Source organism: Hippichthys cyanospilos, chromosome 21, assembly GCF_059441005.1.
Source record: "Hippichthys cyanospilos isolate Australia breed blue-spotted pipefish chromosome 21, RoL_Hcya_1.0, whole genome shotgun sequence".
NCBI lineage: Eukaryota > Metazoa > Chordata > Actinopteri > Syngnathiformes > Syngnathidae > Hippichthys > Hippichthys cyanospilos.
In genome coordinates this window covers 314,525-332,810 of record NC_142389.1, presented here as the reverse complement: position 1 = coordinate 332,810, position 18,286 = coordinate 314,525, and the positions used below count along the sequence as shown (strand labels likewise).

The 18,286-nt window shown below is 56.1% G+C and overlaps 2 protein-coding genes across 2 annotated transcripts; both read left to right on the top strand.

The window, feature by feature from the left end:
- The first annotated feature begins 80 nt into the window (after positions 1-80).
- Positions 81-4,993, top strand: LOC148405946 (uncharacterized). Its single transcript, XM_088404249.1, has 5 exons — positions 81-449; positions 1,184-1,470; positions 1,540-1,661; positions 1,737-1,811; positions 4,577-4,993. The coding sequence occupies exons 2-5, from the start codon at positions 1,188-1,190 to the stop codon at positions 4,925-4,927; spliced, it is 831 nt and encodes a 276-aa protein (XP_088260375.1). The 5' UTR covers positions 81-449; positions 1,184-1,187; the 3' UTR covers positions 4,928-4,993.
- Positions 4,994-5,814: 821 nt separating this feature from the next.
- ints3 (integrator complex subunit 3) lies at positions 5,815-15,437 on the top strand. The gene is made up of 30 exons (XM_088404239.1): positions 5,815-6,124; positions 6,310-6,393; positions 7,338-7,421; positions 7,505-7,618; positions 7,692-7,776; positions 8,325-8,391; positions 8,456-8,597; positions 8,674-8,803; positions 8,878-8,975; positions 9,064-9,255; positions 9,408-9,495; positions 9,567-9,646; positions 9,732-9,823; positions 10,548-10,654; positions 10,723-10,839; positions 11,148-11,277; positions 11,358-11,412; positions 11,487-11,590; positions 12,090-12,254; positions 12,634-12,787; positions 12,852-12,920; positions 12,989-13,064; positions 13,154-13,267; positions 13,374-13,422; positions 13,533-13,700; positions 13,781-13,881; positions 13,961-14,033; positions 14,772-14,934; positions 15,008-15,100; positions 15,188-15,437. The coding sequence occupies exons 1-29, from the start codon at positions 6,041-6,043 to the stop codon at positions 15,083-15,085; spliced, it is 3,063 nt and encodes a 1,020-aa protein (XP_088260365.1). The 5' UTR covers positions 5,815-6,040; the 3' UTR covers positions 15,086-15,100; positions 15,188-15,437.
- The last annotated feature ends 2,849 nt before the right edge of the window (positions 15,438-18,286 follow it).

Genomic DNA, 18,286 nt, shown 5'->3' with positions numbered 1-18,286 from the left:
GACTTGCATGAATCGCATGCGCTGCCGTCGTTGGCCGAAGTTTGCCTGCGAGCCCGGCGTCACTTCCGTGCTCCCAGTGCCGCCCCCTTTAGCAGCGGAAAAAAAGTGGCCGCGGAGAAAACATTCGTACGGGAAGGGAGGGCCTTTTCAGCTTCTGACAGTTTATATCAAGAAGCGGGTATAGAAAGTACGTACAATTGTGTTTTGGGATCTCTGGGACGGCGGGTTGAGCGCCGCGTCACTTCCGCCAGTATTTTTTTTTTAAAGCGCCCCGGATGATTGGCTCCGCCTCCGTACGCCGATTGGTGAAAAGGAAGCAAAGCGTCGTTCGAATTTTACCTGGTACCATTCCGGCTAATATTGGCCTTTTCTCCTTGCTTTTGGACGTCTTTTCTACTCGCCTTTTATTTTGGTTGCAAGTCGCTTTTCCCCGCGCGCCTCACGTCCCGGTAAGTCTACGAAGCGAGGGCAAAAATGCCGACGCATTCAACGTCTTCTGACTGCAGACGCTGCTGTGTTCGTCGCGTTGTATTCATCTGGAAGTTTTCCATTTCGTTCTATTCTCTCGAAACGTTCGAATGACAAGCAGGCAAAGAATGCTCTCGTCTCGTACAACAACTTTTCATATGCTGGAAATTAGCAAACGCGTCCGGACGTTGCGTATTTATTTCATTTGCCACTCGCCACTCGGATTTGTTATGACGGGTTGTTGGCGGGCGCTAGGGGGCGCCAAAGCCGCAGAGTCAACAATTTGGGCTTCCATTCCAGGTTGCGTTTGCAGGGACGTGTATCGCGATATCGATTGCACTCCTGTGATTTGGAATTTCTTCTATCTGTTCCTTATTTGCTTATATTTATTGATATTCACCGATCGGGGCGGCGCTTCCAATTTTCGTTGTATACCTGCTGTACAAAGACAATAATGAGCATTATTCAGTACAGGATTCTATTGTGTTCCGCTAAATTCTAAACAGAAAATGTCGCGTCTGTTCTTCAAACAACTAGCGAGTTTTCTAGAAAACTAGCAAATGTCAGTTATTAAAATGATCTTTATAACTCCCCTTTGCATTTACCAGGTTCCTTGACAGTTAAGGCTTATCCTGTCCAAAGTCCTAGGGAAATATGTGTCATTATAAAATTTCATATTTCATGCATAAGTTTATGATTTTTTTTTGGCGTCCAGAGTCATGCGCCACGACTCGTCGTCCAGCCGGAGGAAAGGCACCACCCCGCACCGGCGCCCGCCGCTTGCCCCGCACCCTTCGGCCAGAGCGGGCCCGCCCCCCCGCGGGCGCCGCCCGCCGCCTTCGCCGCAACCGGGCCCGTCCCCCCGCGGTCTCCGCTCGCCGCCTTCGTCGCGGCCCGGCCCGTCCCCCCGCGGGCGCCGCTCGCCGCAACCGGGCCCGTCCTCCCGCCGGACCCGCTCGCCGCCTTCGCCGCGGCCGGGCCCGTCCAGAGGATCCGCATACGGTGAGGCCCCGGCGCCGAAGGGTCCCCTCCTTCCCGACTAGTCTTTGTTGACGCTTTTTGCCTTTCCAGAGAAGCCGCCCCGGACGGCCAGGGGGCGGCGATACCGCCCGGGGACCAAGGCCCTGATGGAGATCCGCAAGTTCCAGAAAAGCACCGAGCTCCTCCTCAGGAAGGTGTCCTTCTCTCGCGTGGTGAGGCGTCGCCGGCCGCCCCGTCGGCTCGTCGCTCGCTTGCCGTGACCCCCCCCCCCCCCCAACACCCGGCAGGTCCGCGAGGTGTGCCAGACATTCAACAAAGGTCACCTTAGATGGCAGGTCTTCGCCCTGATGGCGCTTCAGGAGGTAAGCTCGGCCACGAATCTTCAAAAACTTTGATTTGCCTCCGACGCGTGGAGACACGCCGTCCGGGGTGGAGCGGGGCCGCTACGTCGCTGCCTTCGAATTGGACGGAACGTCCGTCGCGCGCTCCGGTTTCCCGGTTTGAGGAGAGCCAGCCAAACCATAAAATACCGAATAGCCAATGATAATAATCCTTTTTTGCCACAGCGGAGAACCGCCTTGATGTTTCCCATCAGCTCCGAACATTTAAGAAACAAGAAGGAAGACGAGGGGCTTTTACTCACGAGGAGAGCGTTCAGAGATGCGTACCCCTAGAGATCTCCGACCGTTCCGCCCACGCCTCTTTTATTAGTTACGATAACTCTCGCTGCCCTGAAAGGGTGTGGCAGGTAGGCGGTTTCTGAGGGTGGGGGACGTAGGTGCAAGTCCATACACTATCCAATGCAGTCGGTGCAATCACGGCTATCTTCTTTGCCGGGAACGTAACCTATATGCCGTTATTCTAACCCTCCTTTGTCAAAGGGAATAATACCGCGGGACCGCGACCGGAATCTCCGGGGGGATGGTTTGCAAAGACGACGATAGGTGAGAAGAAACGGTAACGGCGAGAAGCGGTTGAGGCGCCACGGAGACGGTCAGGGTCAGGGTTAGCGGCGACTTCCTTGGTCGGACGCGGCGAGACCGGGTCACTTCCATGGGGCCGGCGATCGGACGCGCGCTCGGCCAAAGGATGCGGCCCTTAAGTCCCGGCGACGGGCGCGGCCGGCGGCGCTAATGGCGTGCCGCGCTCCCGCCAGGCGACCGAGGCCTTCATGGTGATGCTGTTCTCCAACGCCAACCTGTGCGCCATCCACGCCAAGCGGGTCACCATTTTCCCCCGCGACATCCAGCTAGCCCGACGCATCCGCGGCAACCACGACGCCTGACCGCCGCCACCCGCGCGCTCCGCTGTATATATCCTTTGGAAGGAACGCTTGTGTTTTTTAAATAAAGGTCAAGCCACACGGTGTGCGTGCTTTCCTCAACCGCCAATCAGGTGAGCACCAACCCTCTTTTGTCACCAAACAAATCTCTTCCCGTTTGAATTTTTAAAACGATAGGCCGGGATGTTTCGCTCAAACGCCCGCGGCTTTCGGCCTCCAAGGTGATTTGGGCATTGTAACTTTGTGAGTTTGTGGTGGCCCCGACTTGGTTACCCGCGGTCATCCCCCGACTCGGGCCGACCTCGAAAGGCGCATAACGTCAGGATCGGGGGGGAACCTCCAGCCGGGGTTTCGGCACGTCCAAAATTGAGCGTCTTTCCAATTGTCATCGGCGCTAAATGGGCCCGACGTCTCCCCGCCTGCCGTGCGCGAGCGTTTGGGAGGGACGGCGGCTCGGCGTGAGGAAAGTCATGACGAGCCAGCCGTGCGGCGTTTTAGCCTCCTGGGGATTTTTGCTTTTCTTTCGCCTTTTATTTTCTTGCCGGGGTTCTGCCAGAAAATGAGCCTTTTTCATGGGTCTCCCTGTTGCCCCGACTTGTTTTTTTGCCGTCCCTCCCCGATGTCTGCGGCTCCCTCCGGAAGCCGTCGGCCGATGGCAGCCGCCCGACAGGCGAGGTCGGATTTTGGATTTTGGATTTTGGATTTGGATTTGGATTTTGGATTTGGATTTTGGATTTGGATTTTGGATTTGGATGGAGTTTGCCGGGATCCCGCCAAAATCGGGCAAATCTTTTCACCGGGAGGAAACGGTCGCAATTTTCTTCCCGAAGCGTCTCGCGTCCGCGACAAGGGCTCGTTGTCCTTGGGCGTCTTGGAAACCTTCGCGGGCTCCCGAGCACGTTAATGAGCGGCGGCCCGCTTCTCGGCGCCAATCAAGCCGCTAATTGCGTCCGCGAGTGGCGCCCCGCGCCCAAACGGATCCCGCCCGCCTGCGTCACGGCTGGCCTATAAAAAGCTGGCGGCGCCCGCGCCGGACAGGATCCACGCCGACCCGCCGGGCAGAGGTAAGAAGGCTTTTTGATCCCAAAGGTCTGAGGCTGCAGAACCGCACACGACAATTAGACCAAATAAGACCTATGGGACGCCGCCGCTACGTTTTCCCGCCGCGCGGTATGGGCTAGCCCGCTGCTTCTCAAGTAGAAGGGAGGGGGGGCGGCCCGCCCGCCCGCCCGCTGACGACCCCAAGGAAAAGGCTTGGTTTTTCTCACGTGAAGCGTAATTGTTTTGGTTTCAGGGTATTTTGGCTTGCTGGTCGCCAAGCTTTCCGGGAGCCGGAGCCGCTTCTTTGGGCTACCCGGCGCGGTCCGCGTAACGCAAACGGAACGCTCGTATTATTGTCAAATTGTTGGAAAGTCAGCCATCTCTCGCAAGCTACTTTGATTTCCTTTCATGTAACGAGCGGGGGCAAAATAGAAGCGAGGAGCGCCGGACCGGCCGCACAAAAACCGTTTAGAACGGTTTCCCATCCGGAAATGGTTCCGAACGGAGGGCCGTCGGGTGACGCGGCGGCGGTCGGCACGCGCGCCTCGCCGTTTGCGCCTGCTCCCCGACCCCCCCGCGCGGCTTCTCGGCGGGCCCTCCGAAAAGGCGCGCGACAGGCGTACGGGACATGCCAATTAGCTGTGATCGTCCGCGTCCTTCGTCCCTCCCTCCCTCCGCGGTTGGCCGCCAACCGCTTCGGGCTGTGCCCGGTCAGCCGGGACGGGCGCCGGCGGCTACGGAAAACCGCCGGGCGCTCGGGAAGCCAAAACGGCAACCTCACGGAGATTTCCCTGGCGTTTTCAGATGAAGGCGCGCGTGTATCCCGGCGGCTCGCGGCTGGCGCTGCTGTCCCTGACGCTCCTGCTGCCGGTCCCCCCGACCGTGACGCCGCACCCCCGGCCCGGGCCGCCCTCGGAGGGGCCCCCGCGCCCGCCCGCCTTCCGCCTCTCCCCCTCGGAGCTTTTCTTTGAGGCGTGGCCCGGAGAGGATGCGCGCCTCCGGAGGCGGAGCAGAGAGGACGGCGGCCAGGCCGGCGCCGGGCCCGCCGAGGCCCTCGCCTCCATCTTGGGCGGCCTCCAGAGCGCCAGCCGCGAGAAAGGCGGCTTTGGCTTTCGCTTCGGCAGGAATTCCCGACCCCGAGGGCGCCGACCCTGACGGCGCCCGGACGGAACCCGGACCGCCGGGCCTCTCTGTACTTCGCTATTAAATGCATGAAAAGCCTTTGCCTTGTGTGTCATTGACTGAAGCAAGGGAGAGCTTTTTTTTGCGCCGTTCGATCCCAAAGACGTCTTTCTAGGTATCTTTCAAGAGTCCGAGACATTCAGTCGCAGGTACTTTATGTATTTGGATGGGGAAAATATTTCGAGATCCTTTTTACGCTAATGTTAAGAGAAGCGGAAATGAGTAGCTGTGATAGAATGTGTGTAAAGACGTATAAATACGTCATGAGTTCATCATGACACACGAGTGGTCGTTTCTCAAACGCCGCCCTGCGGGCCGACGCCCGCTTTTACTTTGAAAAGCCAGACGTAAACAACATCTGACTTCCTGGATCAGCGGCGGGGAAGTCAGCGGCGGGGAAGTCAGCGGCGGGGAAGTGAGGCGGGGAAGTCAGCGGCGGGGAAGTCAGCGGCGGGGAAGTCAGCGGCGGGGAAGTCAGCGGCGGGGAAGTCAGCGGCGGGGAAGTCAGCGGCGGGAGCCCCGCCCTCTCGTTTCCGCTCCGCCCTCTCGTTTCCGCTCCGCCCTCTCGTTTCCGCTCCGCACTAAGGGCCAAATCGTGTGCACACTAAATGAAGGATGCCCGTGCAACAGCTAAAAAGTTCAGTTCGCGACTCCTAGTTTGGTTCTAAACGTAGAGATGAGATTCTGTCGCCGCGCAGGCTTCGGCTGATAATAAAAGGTCTCTATCGGCCTGCTTGCGAGCCCCGCATTCGCCGGCCTTTCGCCGATTGGTTGGAGCTTCGCAAGAACGCCCCGTCCCTTCATTGGGGGATCCTCGCGTCACTCGGACGGCAAGGGCAGGGATTGGCGGCAAAGCCGGAAGTGCTGCGCGGTCTCTTCCCGGACGGCGGAACGGTACCGTAGCGCGAAGGCGAACGGGGCAGGGGGATAGCTCCTCGAGTGGAAGCGGAGCGAGCCGACCTCTTCCCTTTCCTTTTCTTTCCTTTTCCCTTCCCTCCCTTTTCCTTTCTCGCGTATCGCGGCACCGTTCCGCGGCGCCCTTGCCAGCGCCTTGACTCGGGCGGGAAAGCGCAGCGGCCGCCGCCGATGGACGCCGCGCCGGCCAAGAACAAGCCGCAGGGCCGCCTGCTGGCGTCCACGCAGCTGGACGCCAAAGATGAACTGGAGGAGGTAAGCGAGCCCCCGGCGACGAGCCGAGGCCGACGCGGAGGCAGGCGAGCGTTACCGAGCGCTGGCTCGTTAGCGTCTTGCTAGCTTAGCCCGCTAGCCTGTAAACAAACGATCACGTTCGGGGGAGGGAAATCGCGCACGCGCACGCGCCGCCCGCCAACTTCATCGTTTGTGTTTGTGCGTAGAAATTGGAGCGTTGCGTCGGAGTGGTTCACTCGTTGACCAACGGCCTTTCGGAGAGGGAGGCGAACGACGCTCTGACCGCCAGCGTAAGTCCGCCACTTCGCCGCGTCGGCGAGGAGAACAACGGGGCGGCGGGGATGCCCTCCCTCCTTCCTTTCTTCCCTCCCTCCCTCCTTCCTTTCTTCCCTCCCTCCTTCCTTTCTTCCCTCCCTCCCTCCTTCCTTTCTTCCCTCCCTCCTTCCTTTCTTCCCTCCCTCCTTCCTTTCTTCCCTCCCTCCTTCCTTTCTTCCCTCCCTCCTTCCTTTCTTCCCTCCCTCCTTCCTTTCTTCCCTCCCTCCTTCCTTTCTTCCCTCCCTCCTTCCTTTCTTCCCTCCCTCCCTCCTTCCTTTCTTCCCTCCCTCCTTCCTTTCTTCCCTCCCTCCTTCCTTTCTTCCCTCCCTCCTTCCTTTCTTCCCTCCCTCCTTCCTTTCTTCCCTCCCTCCTTCCTTTCTTCCCTCCCTCCCTCCTTCCTTTCTTCCCTCCCTCCTTCCTTTCTTCCCTCCCTCCTTCCTTTCTTCCCTCCCTCCTTCCTTTCTTCCCTCCCTCCTTCCTTTCTTCCCTCCCTCCTTCCTTTCTTCCCTCCCTCCTTCCTTTCTTCCCTCCCTCCTTCCTTTCTTCCCTCCCTCCTTCCTTTCTTCCTTCCCTCCTTCCTTTCTTCCTTCCTTCCTCCCTCCATCCCTCCCTCCCTCCCGTATCGAGCGACGTTATTTGTTTTGAATTATGTTGCTAAATGAAACAAGGCCAGATAAACGGCAATTACACAAACTCATTGAGGAAAAAATAGTGCAATGTAACACCCAAAACATCGTGTGAACTATTTCCTTCATGGAGCAAAAACCAAAAGCGCTTATTACCGTTTGCCGGTAGGGCTTTTCGAAACCTTGACTTTTTTCACGCCGCGGCAAACCTTCAACCCAACTATCCGACGGCGACCGAATCGCGGAGGAGCCGGCGTATTGACGGCAGTGTCGTTGTCTCCCGCCGCAACCAGGTGTGTAAAGGCCAGCAGCAGCACGAGGAGGTTTGCCTGGGTCTCTTTGCGCTGCTTCTCACCGAGCCGGCTCAGGCCCAGAGGGTAAGCCCGCTCGCCGCCGGCGCAGCCGCCGACGCAGCCGCCAACGCACCCGTGCGTGTGTGTGCGTGCGTGCGTGCGAGCAGTGTTATAGGGACCTGACTCTGGTGAATAGAGATGGCATGAATTTGGTCCTGGTCAAGGTCAACCAGATCTTAATGGAGAAGTTCCTCAAGCTGCAAGACGTCCCCAGAAAGCAGGTGAGCGCGCACGCGCGCGCGCGCGACTCGGAGATGGGGGCGGGCTTCGAAATGGCCGCGTGCGTCTCCGCAGCTGGTGTGGCTGGTTCGAGAGCTGGTGAAGAGCGGCGTGATGGCAGCCGACGGCGTCGTCATGACCTTGCTCAAACAGATCGCGGGTCAGATGCGCATGCGCACCCACGCCGTGCTCAGTATTTGGATGCACCGGCTTTACAATGATGTTTTCATGATAGTTTTCATTTCATTTTAACATTTGGACCTTAAAATGGCAATACAACTGGAAATAAGCACATGCAGCGCGGGACCATTCTGGTCGCGGGAAGCTCGCGCAAAGCTAGCGCCGCGTAACAACGATCCTGTGAGCAATGCGGAAATATTTTTGCTGCGGGAAGCGGAAACATCGCCGCGGGTGAAAAAAAGGACACTGGATCATAAGGAACATTTTGGGCACAGCTCATATACGGTAAACAAATGAATACTTGAGCCTTATGGGAAAAGCTTGAGTCCGCCGCAATCCCAGAAAGGAAGCGAAAGCGAAAGCTCTCAGCGATAGCGTTTTTTTTTTCTCCATCCATCGACGGTAAACCCGCCAGCGGCGCGCCAATCTAGCAAACAAGCGGAACGGCGGCGCAAAGGAGCCGAGCGTGGCGTTTTGCTTTTTCCCCGTCGGTCCGGCTTGGCTTGACCCCGATTTGCGCACGCGCAGGAGGGGACGTCTCCACAAAGAACCTGTGGTTGGCCGAGAGCGTCCTGGACATCCTGCAGGAGCAGAAGTATGCCGCCAGCGCACTTGCGCCGCGTTCCGAAGCGTCCCCTCAAGCGTGCGCGCGCGCTCAGGGAGTGGGTTCTGAAGAGCGGGATGCTGATCGCCATGTCGGTGTACACGTACCTGCGCCTCATCGTGGACCACGGCGCCCCCAGCCTGCTTCCGCTACGCCAGAAGGAAGTGGACTTTTGCATCGGGATGCTGAGGGAGAAGGTGAGGACGGCGACGGCGCAGGCGCCGGCGCCCCCCTCCGCCGGCCAGCGGTCCGACTTTGGATTCCGCCGCGCAGTTCCTGGAGTGCGTGATCATCGGGAGGGATTTGGTGCGCTTGCTGCAAAACGTGGCCCGCATCCCCGAGATGGACCTCCTGTGGAGGGACCTGCTTCACAACCCTCAAGTCCTCAGCCCCCAGTTCACCGGTAAGACCGCGAGTCCCTCCCTCCGGGCTTTGTTTCGGCGCCGACGCTCTCTGAGGCGCGTGTGTGCGCGCCAGGCATTCTGCAGCTGCTCACGGCCCGCACTTCCAGAAAGTTCCTGGCGTGTCGCCTGACACCCGACATGGAGACCAAGCTCCTCTTCATGACCTCCCGGGTAAGCCCGCCCCGCCCCGCCCCGCCCCGCCCCGCCCCGGCCGGCCGCCCGCCCTCCCTCACCGCTCGCCCTCCTCCCCCGCGCGCAGGTGCGCTTCGGGCAGCAGAAGCGCTACCAGGACTGGTTCCAGCGCCAGTACCTGTCCATGGCCGAGAGCCAGTCGCTGCGCTGCGATCTCATCCGCTACATCTGCGGCGTGGTGCACCCGTCCAACGAGGTCCTCAGCTCCGACATCCTGCCGCGCTGGGCCATCATCGGCTGGCTGCTCACCACCTGCACGGTGATTAGGCGCGTCGAGTTTTGCGCGGCGGGCGCTAGCTACGGCTGAATCGAAGCGAATAAGAAATCGCGAGCAAATGGGGGAGGGGGGGGGGGGGGGGGCGATATGGCCCAGACCCACTTTGAACGCAAAACGCCTTTGCGCTCGCGCAGTCCAACGTGGCCGCCTCCAACGCCAAGTTGGCGCTCTTCTACGACTGGCTGTTCTTCAACCCCGACAAGGACAGCATCATGAACATAGGTGAGCGGCGCTGGCGCCGCCGGCTCCGTCCGCCGGCGCGGCTCCTAACGCGGGCGCGCCCGGCCGCGCAGAGCCGGCCATCTTGGTGATGCATCATTCCATGAAGCCCCATCCCGCCATCACGGCCACGCTCCTCGACTTCATGTGTCGGGTGAGACCCCCCCTCCCCCCTCCCCCTCCCCCGCCGCGCGCGCCGGCGAGCGTCCCGGCCTGAGCCGGCTTCTTTCCTCTCGCAGATTATCCCGCACTTTTTTCCTCCCCTGGAAGCGCAGGTGCGTCAGGGCGTCTTCAACTCGCTCACCTTCATCATGGAGAAGAGAGTGCTGGCGTAAGACGCGCGCGCACACGTTCTCGTCCTTTCAAACAGTACAAGAAATAACAACCAGATTCCCGTCAAATAGTTGTTTTTAATGGAGGGTAGCTGATATACTTGGACGGCAGCGTTGCCGCACTTAACGCATTCGTTTGGATTCCCATTTTGGTTTTACCGATATGTATTTATTTATATACATAGAGAGACACACACACACACACACACACAGGGGGCCCGCTACTCACGGCGATCCGTTCTTAAGACGCGGTGTAACCGGAACTTCGGTGTAAGTCGGAGCGCCAGACAAATAATGAATAAAAAGTAAATAGCCGATGAAATAGATTGTTCCACACGTAATAAAATGCATCAAATGTCATAAGAATTCAAGTCTTACCAAGGAGGCAGCCGATGTGGCTTGGCGTTTTTCAGCCGTTGGATGAGGTCTGATTTCACGTCCGTGGTGATGGCCTTTCTTTTCTTGAACGCACTTGTGAAAAAAAAAAAAAAAAAAAGATTAAAAACGCGAGAGTGAAAAGAGCGTGCCACAAAGAAGAAAATCATCCCGAGGCGCATGCATACATCCCGCACATAATCGCAAGATAGCCGGAAAGTTGTGTCGGCGAAAGCTAACGTAAAGCAAAGCTGGCTGGCGAGGCCGGGCCGGGCCGGGCCGGGTCGGGTCGGGCCGGGTCGGGTCGGGTCGGGCCGGGCTCCGTTTAAAGGCCTTGTGCTCTTGTAGGCACTTAGCTCCGTTGTTTGACAATCCCAAGTTGGACAGAGAACTTCGCTCCATGCTCAGAGAAAGATTCCCAGAGTTCTGCAGCGCCCCTTCGCCCCCCATGGAAGGTACGCGCGCACGCACGCACGCACGCGCGCTCGGATGCAGCGAGATCATCGCGCGTGCGGCCGGACAGTGAAAATGGAGGAGATGGCGTCCATGGAGATGGACAGCATGATGGACAAGGAAGAAGGTTGCTACGACAACACGGAAGCGGCCTTCAGCGATGACGAGGAAGAGGTCAACAACAAAGGTCATCATCCGCATTATCCTCCCGACGATTAGCCCGGCGTCACGCCTTCCTTATTTATTTAGCCGGGCAAGCGGTTCTTGACAGAAGGTTTGAAAAGAAATCCCGTTTGAGCGGTTCAAAAGAAGTCGCTTTCAACGCAACCCTCAGGAAAAAAATGGCCATCCGCAGCCCGCGCATGAAGTTGCCCGTAACTTTTGTCGGGGCTCGGTCCCGTCGCGTCCGCAAAAGGGCAACTTTGCTGCCCGTTTTCCAAATAAAGAAGGAATTCAGCTTGCGCGCACGTCAAGAAAACATCTGTGCGCACGCAGGAAAGAAGCGCGAGTTCCGCTTTCACCCCATCAGAGAGGCCGTAGTGGAGGAACCCGCCGACATCACACCTTGGCTTGACCAACTGGAGGACACCATGAAGGACAAGGTGGTCCAGCTGCAGAAGTCCAGGTCAGAGGCCCGCCCGCCCGCCCGCCCGCGCAACTTTATTCTTTGGGCCGCGGGATGCTAAGCGCGCCCGTCGTCCTCAGCGACACGGAGACGCAGTGCGAAGTCATGCAGGACATCGTGGACCTCATCCTGGAGGTGCCGCCCGCCCGCCCCCGCCCGCCCTCCCGCGCGCGGCCGCATCGGCCCTCACAAGCGCGCCTGTGCCGCAGGAGGACTTTGACACGGAGCAGATGTCGGCTTTGGCCTCGTGCCTCGCCGAAATCTTTAAGGAACACTTTCGAGGCGACGTGCTCCCGGAAGACATCACTGACGAGTAAGACCGCCGCTCGTCCGCGCGCGCCCTCGGGGACATTGTCCCGGGTTTTCCCGTCCCCGTGGGGGTAGCTTGCGCGCGTAGGGCCCGTTTCGCCGGGCCCCGCCACTTCGGATCTCTCGTCGAGGATCCTTTCAAAGTCCGGCTTTGAATTGGATTTCGCTCGAGCTCGGCGTCGGGGACGGGGTTAAGGTCGTTTTGACCGGAGAGCCGCGAAGCTTCCCGAATTGGACAAAAGGACCCACGGATGCGGTGGGTGTTTTGGGCATATTTTGAGATCAACCGAAGCAGTCGCGGCCTCCGGGCAACCGAACGTTGAACTGACAGGAAGGAAGGCAAGTAGCTTTTTCTCGCGAGGGGAGCGTCACAGGAACCCGCGCCTCCTCGGGTCGGCGGGGGCGGCCGAGGCTGGCTTTAGCCGCCGGGAAATGCCCGACGTCAAGGGGAATTCCCCGCTCGGACCCAAAAGCCGCTTTGCCCGTGCGCCTTTGCGCCTCAGGTCCCTGGAGGAGTCGGTGTGCAAGGCGGTGTGCCTGGTCTTCAGGAACCTGGTCACCATGCAGGAGGACAACAGCGGCTTCTCGGTTCTTCTGGACATGTTGGCGGAGCTTTACCAGAAGCAGCCCAAGATCGGTTACCACCTGCTCTACTACCTCAAAGCCAGGTGAAGGGGCGGCGTCAAGCGTACCGCGCCGCCCGCGGCAAAGCTTTCTTCTTTTCCCCGCTCGGTCCGGGCTTGGGAGTTTTCCTTCGCCTTCCGGGAGCTTTGCGTTTCCGAGGTTCCCTTTGAGCCCGTCGGCGGGCAAACTAAGCGTTTGACTTGACTCTGTCGCGCGTCTCAAAAATCAAGTGAAATTGAACAAATTCCCCTTTCTTTTCCCTTCAAAGGACGGAGTAACGTCACGTTTCCCCCCTTCGGCGGAACACGTCGCGCGCGCGTGCCAAGCGCTCTTCGAAACGCTCTTCGAAGCGCTCTTCGAAACGCTCTTCGAAACGCTCTTCGAAACGCTCTCCCCCTCGCTTGTGTGTGTGCGCGCGCGCAGTAAAGCGGCCAACGGCAAGATGATGCTGTACGAGTCGTTCGCCCAGGCCACGGCGCTGGGAGACCTTCACACGTGTCTGATGATGGACATGAAGGCGTGCCAGGAGGACGACGTGCGCTTGCTCTGCTACCTGACGCCCTCCATCTACTCGGAGGTACGCGCGCGCGCGTGCTTGCGCGCGCGTGCGAGGCGGCGCCAACATCTGGCCGGGCTTTCAGTTTCCAGACGAGACGCTGAGGAGCGGCGAGCTGCTCAACATGATCGTGGCCGTCATCGATTCCACTCAGGTATGGAGGAGGACGGCCGCCGGTCGAGAAGGAACGTTGGCGCGTGACGGCGCTGCGGCGGCGTGCAGTTGCAGGAGCTGATGTGTCACGTGATGATGGGCAACCTGGTCATGTTCCGCAAAGACTCCGTCCTCAACATCCTGAGTGAGCGGCCGCCGGCGCGCGCGCGCGCTCGCTCGCGGCCCGGCGCCGGCTGACCCCTTTTTTCCGGTGCTCGTCGCGGCGCCGGGCAGTCCAGTCTTTGGACTGGGAAACCTTTGAGCAGTACAGCACGTGGCAGCTGTTTCTGGCCCACAGCATTCCTCTGGAGACCATCATCCCCATCCTGCAACACCTCAAATACAAAGGTAGCTTCGCCCGCGTCCCGGAAAGGGGTCCGGGCGCCAAATCCGCCCTTTTCTTGGCAACCCCGACGGCGTCTTTGAGCCTCCCGCCGCTTGCGTTTGCGCGCAGAGCATCCCGAGGCCCTGTCCTGTCTGCTGCTGCAGCTGCGGCGAGAAAAGTAGGGGCGCGCGATCGAGCGAGCGAGCGGGCGAGGCAGGCGGCCCGCCTGCCTGCCCGCCCGCCTGCCCCCCGCCCGCCCGCCCGCCCGCCCACCCGTGCCCTCGGCAGGCCCAGCGAGGAGATGGTGAAGATGGTCCTGAGCCGGCCCTGCCGCAGCGAGGACCAGTTCACCACCAGCCTGCTGCGCCACTGGGCGTGCAAGCACGACGACGCCCTGGCCGAGCACATCAAAGCGCAGCTCATCAAGAACAACAACCAGCCGCGCAAGAGGCAGAGGTGCTTTTCCCGCCCCGCGCTTTCTTTGCCGACTCGTCTTTTTTTCTCGCCGCCGATTCTCGTCTGTGTGTTTTTTGCAGCCTGCGCAGCTCCAGCAGCAAACTGGCTCAGTTGACCTTGGAACAGATCCTGGAACATCTGGACAACCTCCGCCTGAGTCTCAACAACACCAAGAACAGCTGTCAGTGGGCCCGCCCGTCAGCGCGCGCGCGTCCGCCAGCTCGCCCGTTAGCTCACGGCCGTGGCGTTTGTGCGGCCAGTCTTCAGCCAGACGCCCATCCTCCAGGCCCTGCAGCACGTTCAGGCCAGTTGTGACGAAGGACACAAAATGAGGTACGCGCGCGCGCGCCAGCCCGTCGGATGTTCGTTTTGGGAAAACCGTCCCGCGTTTCACGGCAAAAACTCAAATGGCCTTTGCCCGTTTTCCCGCCAATGGCGGCGTTCCCCCACGTCAAACAAAAGGTCAGAAATAGCCCAACCGTAAAGGCTAGCTTTTTATCCCACGGCGGTCCTGTCCGTCCCTCCTTAAATCGTCAATGGTTAAAGCTTACGCGGTAAGTGGCGTTATCCCGCCCCGTCCGTTTCGCCGCGGTCTCGGCCGCGGTCGTGCGAGCGGCGCCGGCCGGAAGCGCCGTTGGAGCCAAGGCTGTATGCGGCGAACGCGGAAACGCTGACGGTTTACGCTCGGAACTGCGACCCTTTGGTCTTCGTCGCCAAAGAGATCGCCGTTTTCGGATGCCCGTGGCGCGCCGTGTAAAAGTGCCCGCCTCCCTTCCCTTCTCCTCCTGCGCTTCTTTCGCGACGGCTTGAAATTTCCCGCCGCGAGCTCCGACGGCCCGGCGCTCGGGTAGCGGGGCGTCGGCGGCGCGTGCCTTTCTAGCGGTCCTGGAAAGCGGGCCTCGGCAGGGCGCGCCGGCCCGAGCCCCGTCCGCCGCGCCGGCCCGAGCCCCGTCCGCCGCGCCGGCCCGAGCCCCGTCCGCCGCGCCGGCCCGAGCCCCGTCCGCCGCGCCGGCCCGAGCCCCGTCCGCCGCGCCGGCCTGAGCCCCGTCCGCCGCGTCCGCCCCGGCTCAGGTTCAGCGACCTGTTCGCCCTGGCCGAGGAGTACGAGGACTCGCAGGCCAAGCCGCTCAAGTCCCGGCGCAAGGCGGCCGCCACCTCGCCCAGGTCGCGCAAGGGCGCGGCGCCGCCCAGCGGCGGCAACAACGAGGAGGACAGCGCCTCCAGCAGCGCCTCGGTACCCGCCCTCGCCGCGCCGCCCCGCCCCTCCCCGCCCCCGCTGATCCCCCGCCCGGCTCGCCTCTCCCCAGGAGGAGGAAGACTCCAAGCCCAAAGCGCCCAAGAGGAAGAGGAAGTGCTCGTCGGCCGTGGCCTCCGACAGCGACTGAGGCGCCCCGGCCCAGGTTGGCCGCTTCCTCCCGTGCGGGCCCGCCGCCGCCGCCGCCGCCGCCGCCGCCTTTTACCTGACCCTCTCGCCGCTTCCCGTTTAGCGTCGGAGACGGCGCGTCCCGGGACGGGCGCCCGCTCCGGACCTCTTCTCACGGGCGGCCGTTTTGCGGCGAGCGCGGCGTCCCCAGCCCGACCCCGCCCCGGGAGGGATCCCGCTTCCCCCGCGGGGTGGGCCGCGCCCGGCCCCGTCGTACGCCCGCGCGGCCGGAGTCCCCGTTTCGCGGGGCGGAGCCGCAGCGATGTCACTTCCTGCTCTTTTAACTTTCTAATTAAAAAGCATTTCGGCACTGACGGTTTGCTTGGAAAATATTCAATCAAAACGTTTTGAAAAGAAAGGTGGGGGGGGGGGGGGGGGGGGGGCATGGATAGTAAGGCTTTTTGACATCTACCCTGAGGTTTCTTTTTTCTTTGAAAGTATAGTAAGCGTTTTCTCGGCCGCGTGGCAGCTCTCCCAAAGATCAAATTGGCCTCAACGCTGGCCCGAGGAGGCCGGCCGGGACAGACGTTCCCTAGTCGCCGCCCTGACTAGGGTTTTCGTGGGTGTAAAAAGCCTCACCATAAACTGTCTTTTTTTTATTCGTAGGTGTAAAAAAAAAGCCTTACTGTGAACTGTCGCTTTGTTTTTTTTCCGCCCCCAAAAAAAGCCTTACTATGGACATGTTTTTGGCTACAAAAAGCCTTACTAAGGACTGTCGGTTTTGTTTGTGCGTGTAAGAAAAGCCTTACCGTAAACTGTCTTTTTTTTCCTGAAAAAAAGCCTTACTATAAACGTTTTTTGCCATAAAAGCCTCGTTTATTGACTGTTGCTTTTTTGTGAAAAAAAGCATTACTATAGACTTGTGGTTTTATTGCAAAAAAAAAGCCTTACTATAGACTGAGGTTTTTTGTGAAAAAAAAAGCATTACTATAGACTTGTGTTTTTTTGCAAAAAAAAAGCCTTACTATAGACTGAGGTTTTTTGTGAAAAAAAAAGCATTACTATAGACTTGTGTTTTTTTGCGAAAAAAAAGCATTACTATAGACTGAGTTTTTTTGTGAAAAAAAGCATGAAAAAAAGCATTACTATAGACTTGTGGTTTTTTTGCAAAAAAAAAAAGCCTTACTATAGACTGAGGTTTTTTGTGAAAAAAAAAGCATTACTATAGACTTGTGGTTTTTTTGCAAAAAAAAAAAAAAGCCTTACTATAGACTGTTTTTTGTGACAAAAAAAGCATTACTATAGACTTGTGGTTTTTTGCAAAAAAAAAGCCTTACTATAGACTGAGTTTTTTTGTGAAAAAAAGCATTACTATAGACTTGGGTTTTTTTGCAAAAAAAAAAGCCTTACTATAGACTGAGGTTTTTTGTGAAAAAAAAAAGCATTACTATAGACTTGGGTTTTTTTGCAAAAAAAAAAGCCTTACTATAGACTGAGGTTTTTTGTGAAAAAAAAAGCATTACTATAGACTTGTGGTTTTTTGCAAAAAAAAAAGCCTTACTATAGACTGAGGTTTTTTGTGGAAAAAAAAGCATTACTATAGACTTGTGGTTTTTTGCAAAAAAAAAAAGCCTTACTATAGACTGTCGTTTTTCGCGAAAAAAAGCATTACTATAGACTTGTGGTTTTTTTGCAAAAAAAAAAAAGCCTTACTATAGACTGAGGTTTTTTGTGAAAAAAAGCATTACTATAGACTTGTTTTTTTTTTTGCAAAAAAAAAGCCTTACTATAGACTGAGGTTTTGTGGAAAAAAAGCATTACTATAGACTTGTGGTTTTTTGCAAAAAAAAAAAAAGCCTTACTATAGACTGTCGTTTTTCGCGAAAAAAAGCATTACTATAGACTTGTGGTTGTTTTGCAAAAAAAAAGCCTTACTATAGACTGAGGTTTTTTGTGAAAAAAAGCATTACTATAGACTGAGGTTTTGTGAAAAAAAAGCATTACTATAGACTTGTGGTTTTTTTGCAAAAAAAAAAAAACCTTACTATAGACTGAGGTTTTTTGTGAAAAAAAAGCATTACTATAGACTTGTGGTTTTTTGCAAAAAAAAAGCCTTACTATAGACTGTCGTTTTTCGCGAAAAAAAGCATGAAAAAAAGCATTACTATAGACTTGTGGTTTTTTTGCAAAAAAAAAAAAAAGCCTTACTATAGACTGTTTTTTGTGAAAAAAAGCATTACTATAGACTTGTGTTTTTTTGCAAAAAAAAAAGCCTTACTATAGACAGGTTTTTTGTGAAAAAAAGCATTATGAAAAAAAGCATTACTATAGACTTGTGTTTTTTTGCAAAAAAAAAAGCCTTACTATAGACTGAGATTTTTTGTGAAAAAAAGCATTACTATAGACTTGTGTTTTTTTTGCAAAAAAAAAGCCTTACTATAGACTGAGGTTTTTTGTGAAAAAAAAGCATTACTATAGACTTGTGGTTTTTTGCAAAAAAAAAGCCTTACTATAGACTGTCGTTTTTCGCGAAAAAAAGCATTACTATAGACTTGTGGTTTTTTTGCAAAATTAAAAGCCTTACTATAGACTGAGGTTTTTTTGTGAAAAAAAGCATGAAAAAAAGCATTACTATAGACTTGTGGTTTTTTTGCAAAAAAAAAAAAAGCCTTACTATAGACTGTTTTTTGTGAAAAAAAGCATTACTATAGACTTGGGTTTTTTTTCAAAAAAAAAGCCTTACTATAGACTGAGGTTTTTTGTGAAAAAAAAAGCATTACTATAGACTTGGGTTTTTTTGCAAAAAAAAAAGCCTTACTATAGACTGAGGTTTTTTGTGAAAAAAAAAAGCATTACTATAGACTTGTGGTTTTTTGCAAAAAAAAAAGCCTTACTATAGACTCGTTTTTCGCGAAAAAAAGCATTACTATAGACTTGTGTTTTTTTGCAAAAAAAAAAAGCCTTACTATAGACTGTTTTTTTGTGAAAAAAAGCATTATGAAAAAAAGCATTACTATAGACTTGTGGTTGTTTTGCAAAAAAAAAAGCCTTACTATAGACTGAGGTTTTTTGTGAAAAAACTGCACATGGCTGTATTTTTGCAGGAAAACAAAACCAAAAACAACCCCTTAATATACCTCAGTATACATGGTCTTTTAATAGAAGTCTTCCTATCTCTGATTTTTTTTTTTTTTTTTTTTGCGAAGAAAAAGGCTCACAATAG

What these genes read in the sequence shown, in the direction of transcription:
- ints3 (XM_088404239.1), top strand. Translation starts at nt 6,041, where the DNA reads ATGGACGCCGCGCCGGCCAAGAACAAGCCGCAGGGCCGCCTGCTGGCG. An exon ending in AGCCGGCTCAGGCCCAGAGG is followed by an intron (nt 7,422 to 7,504) that starts GTAAGCCCGCTC and finishes GCGTGCGAGCAG; the next exon opens with TGTTATAGGGACCTGACTCT. An exon ending in GCGCCTCCAGCAGCGCCTCG is followed by an intron (nt 14,935 to 15,007) that starts GTACCCGCCCTC and finishes GCCTCTCCCCAG; the next exon opens with GAGGAGGAAGACTCCAAGCC.
- LOC148405946 (XM_088404249.1), top strand. Translation starts at nt 1,188, where the DNA reads ATGCGCCACGACTCGTCGTCCAGCCGGAGGAAAGGCACCACCCCGCAC. An exon ending in GTCCAGAGGATCCGCATACG is followed by an intron (nt 1,471 to 1,539) that starts GTGAGGCCCCGG and finishes TTGCCTTTCCAG; the next exon opens with AGAAGCCGCCCCGGACGGCC. An exon ending in CCCTGATGGCGCTTCAGGAG is followed by an intron (nt 1,812 to 4,576) that starts GTAAGCTCGGCC and finishes TGGCGTTTTCAG; the next exon opens with ATGAAGGCGCGCGTGTATCC.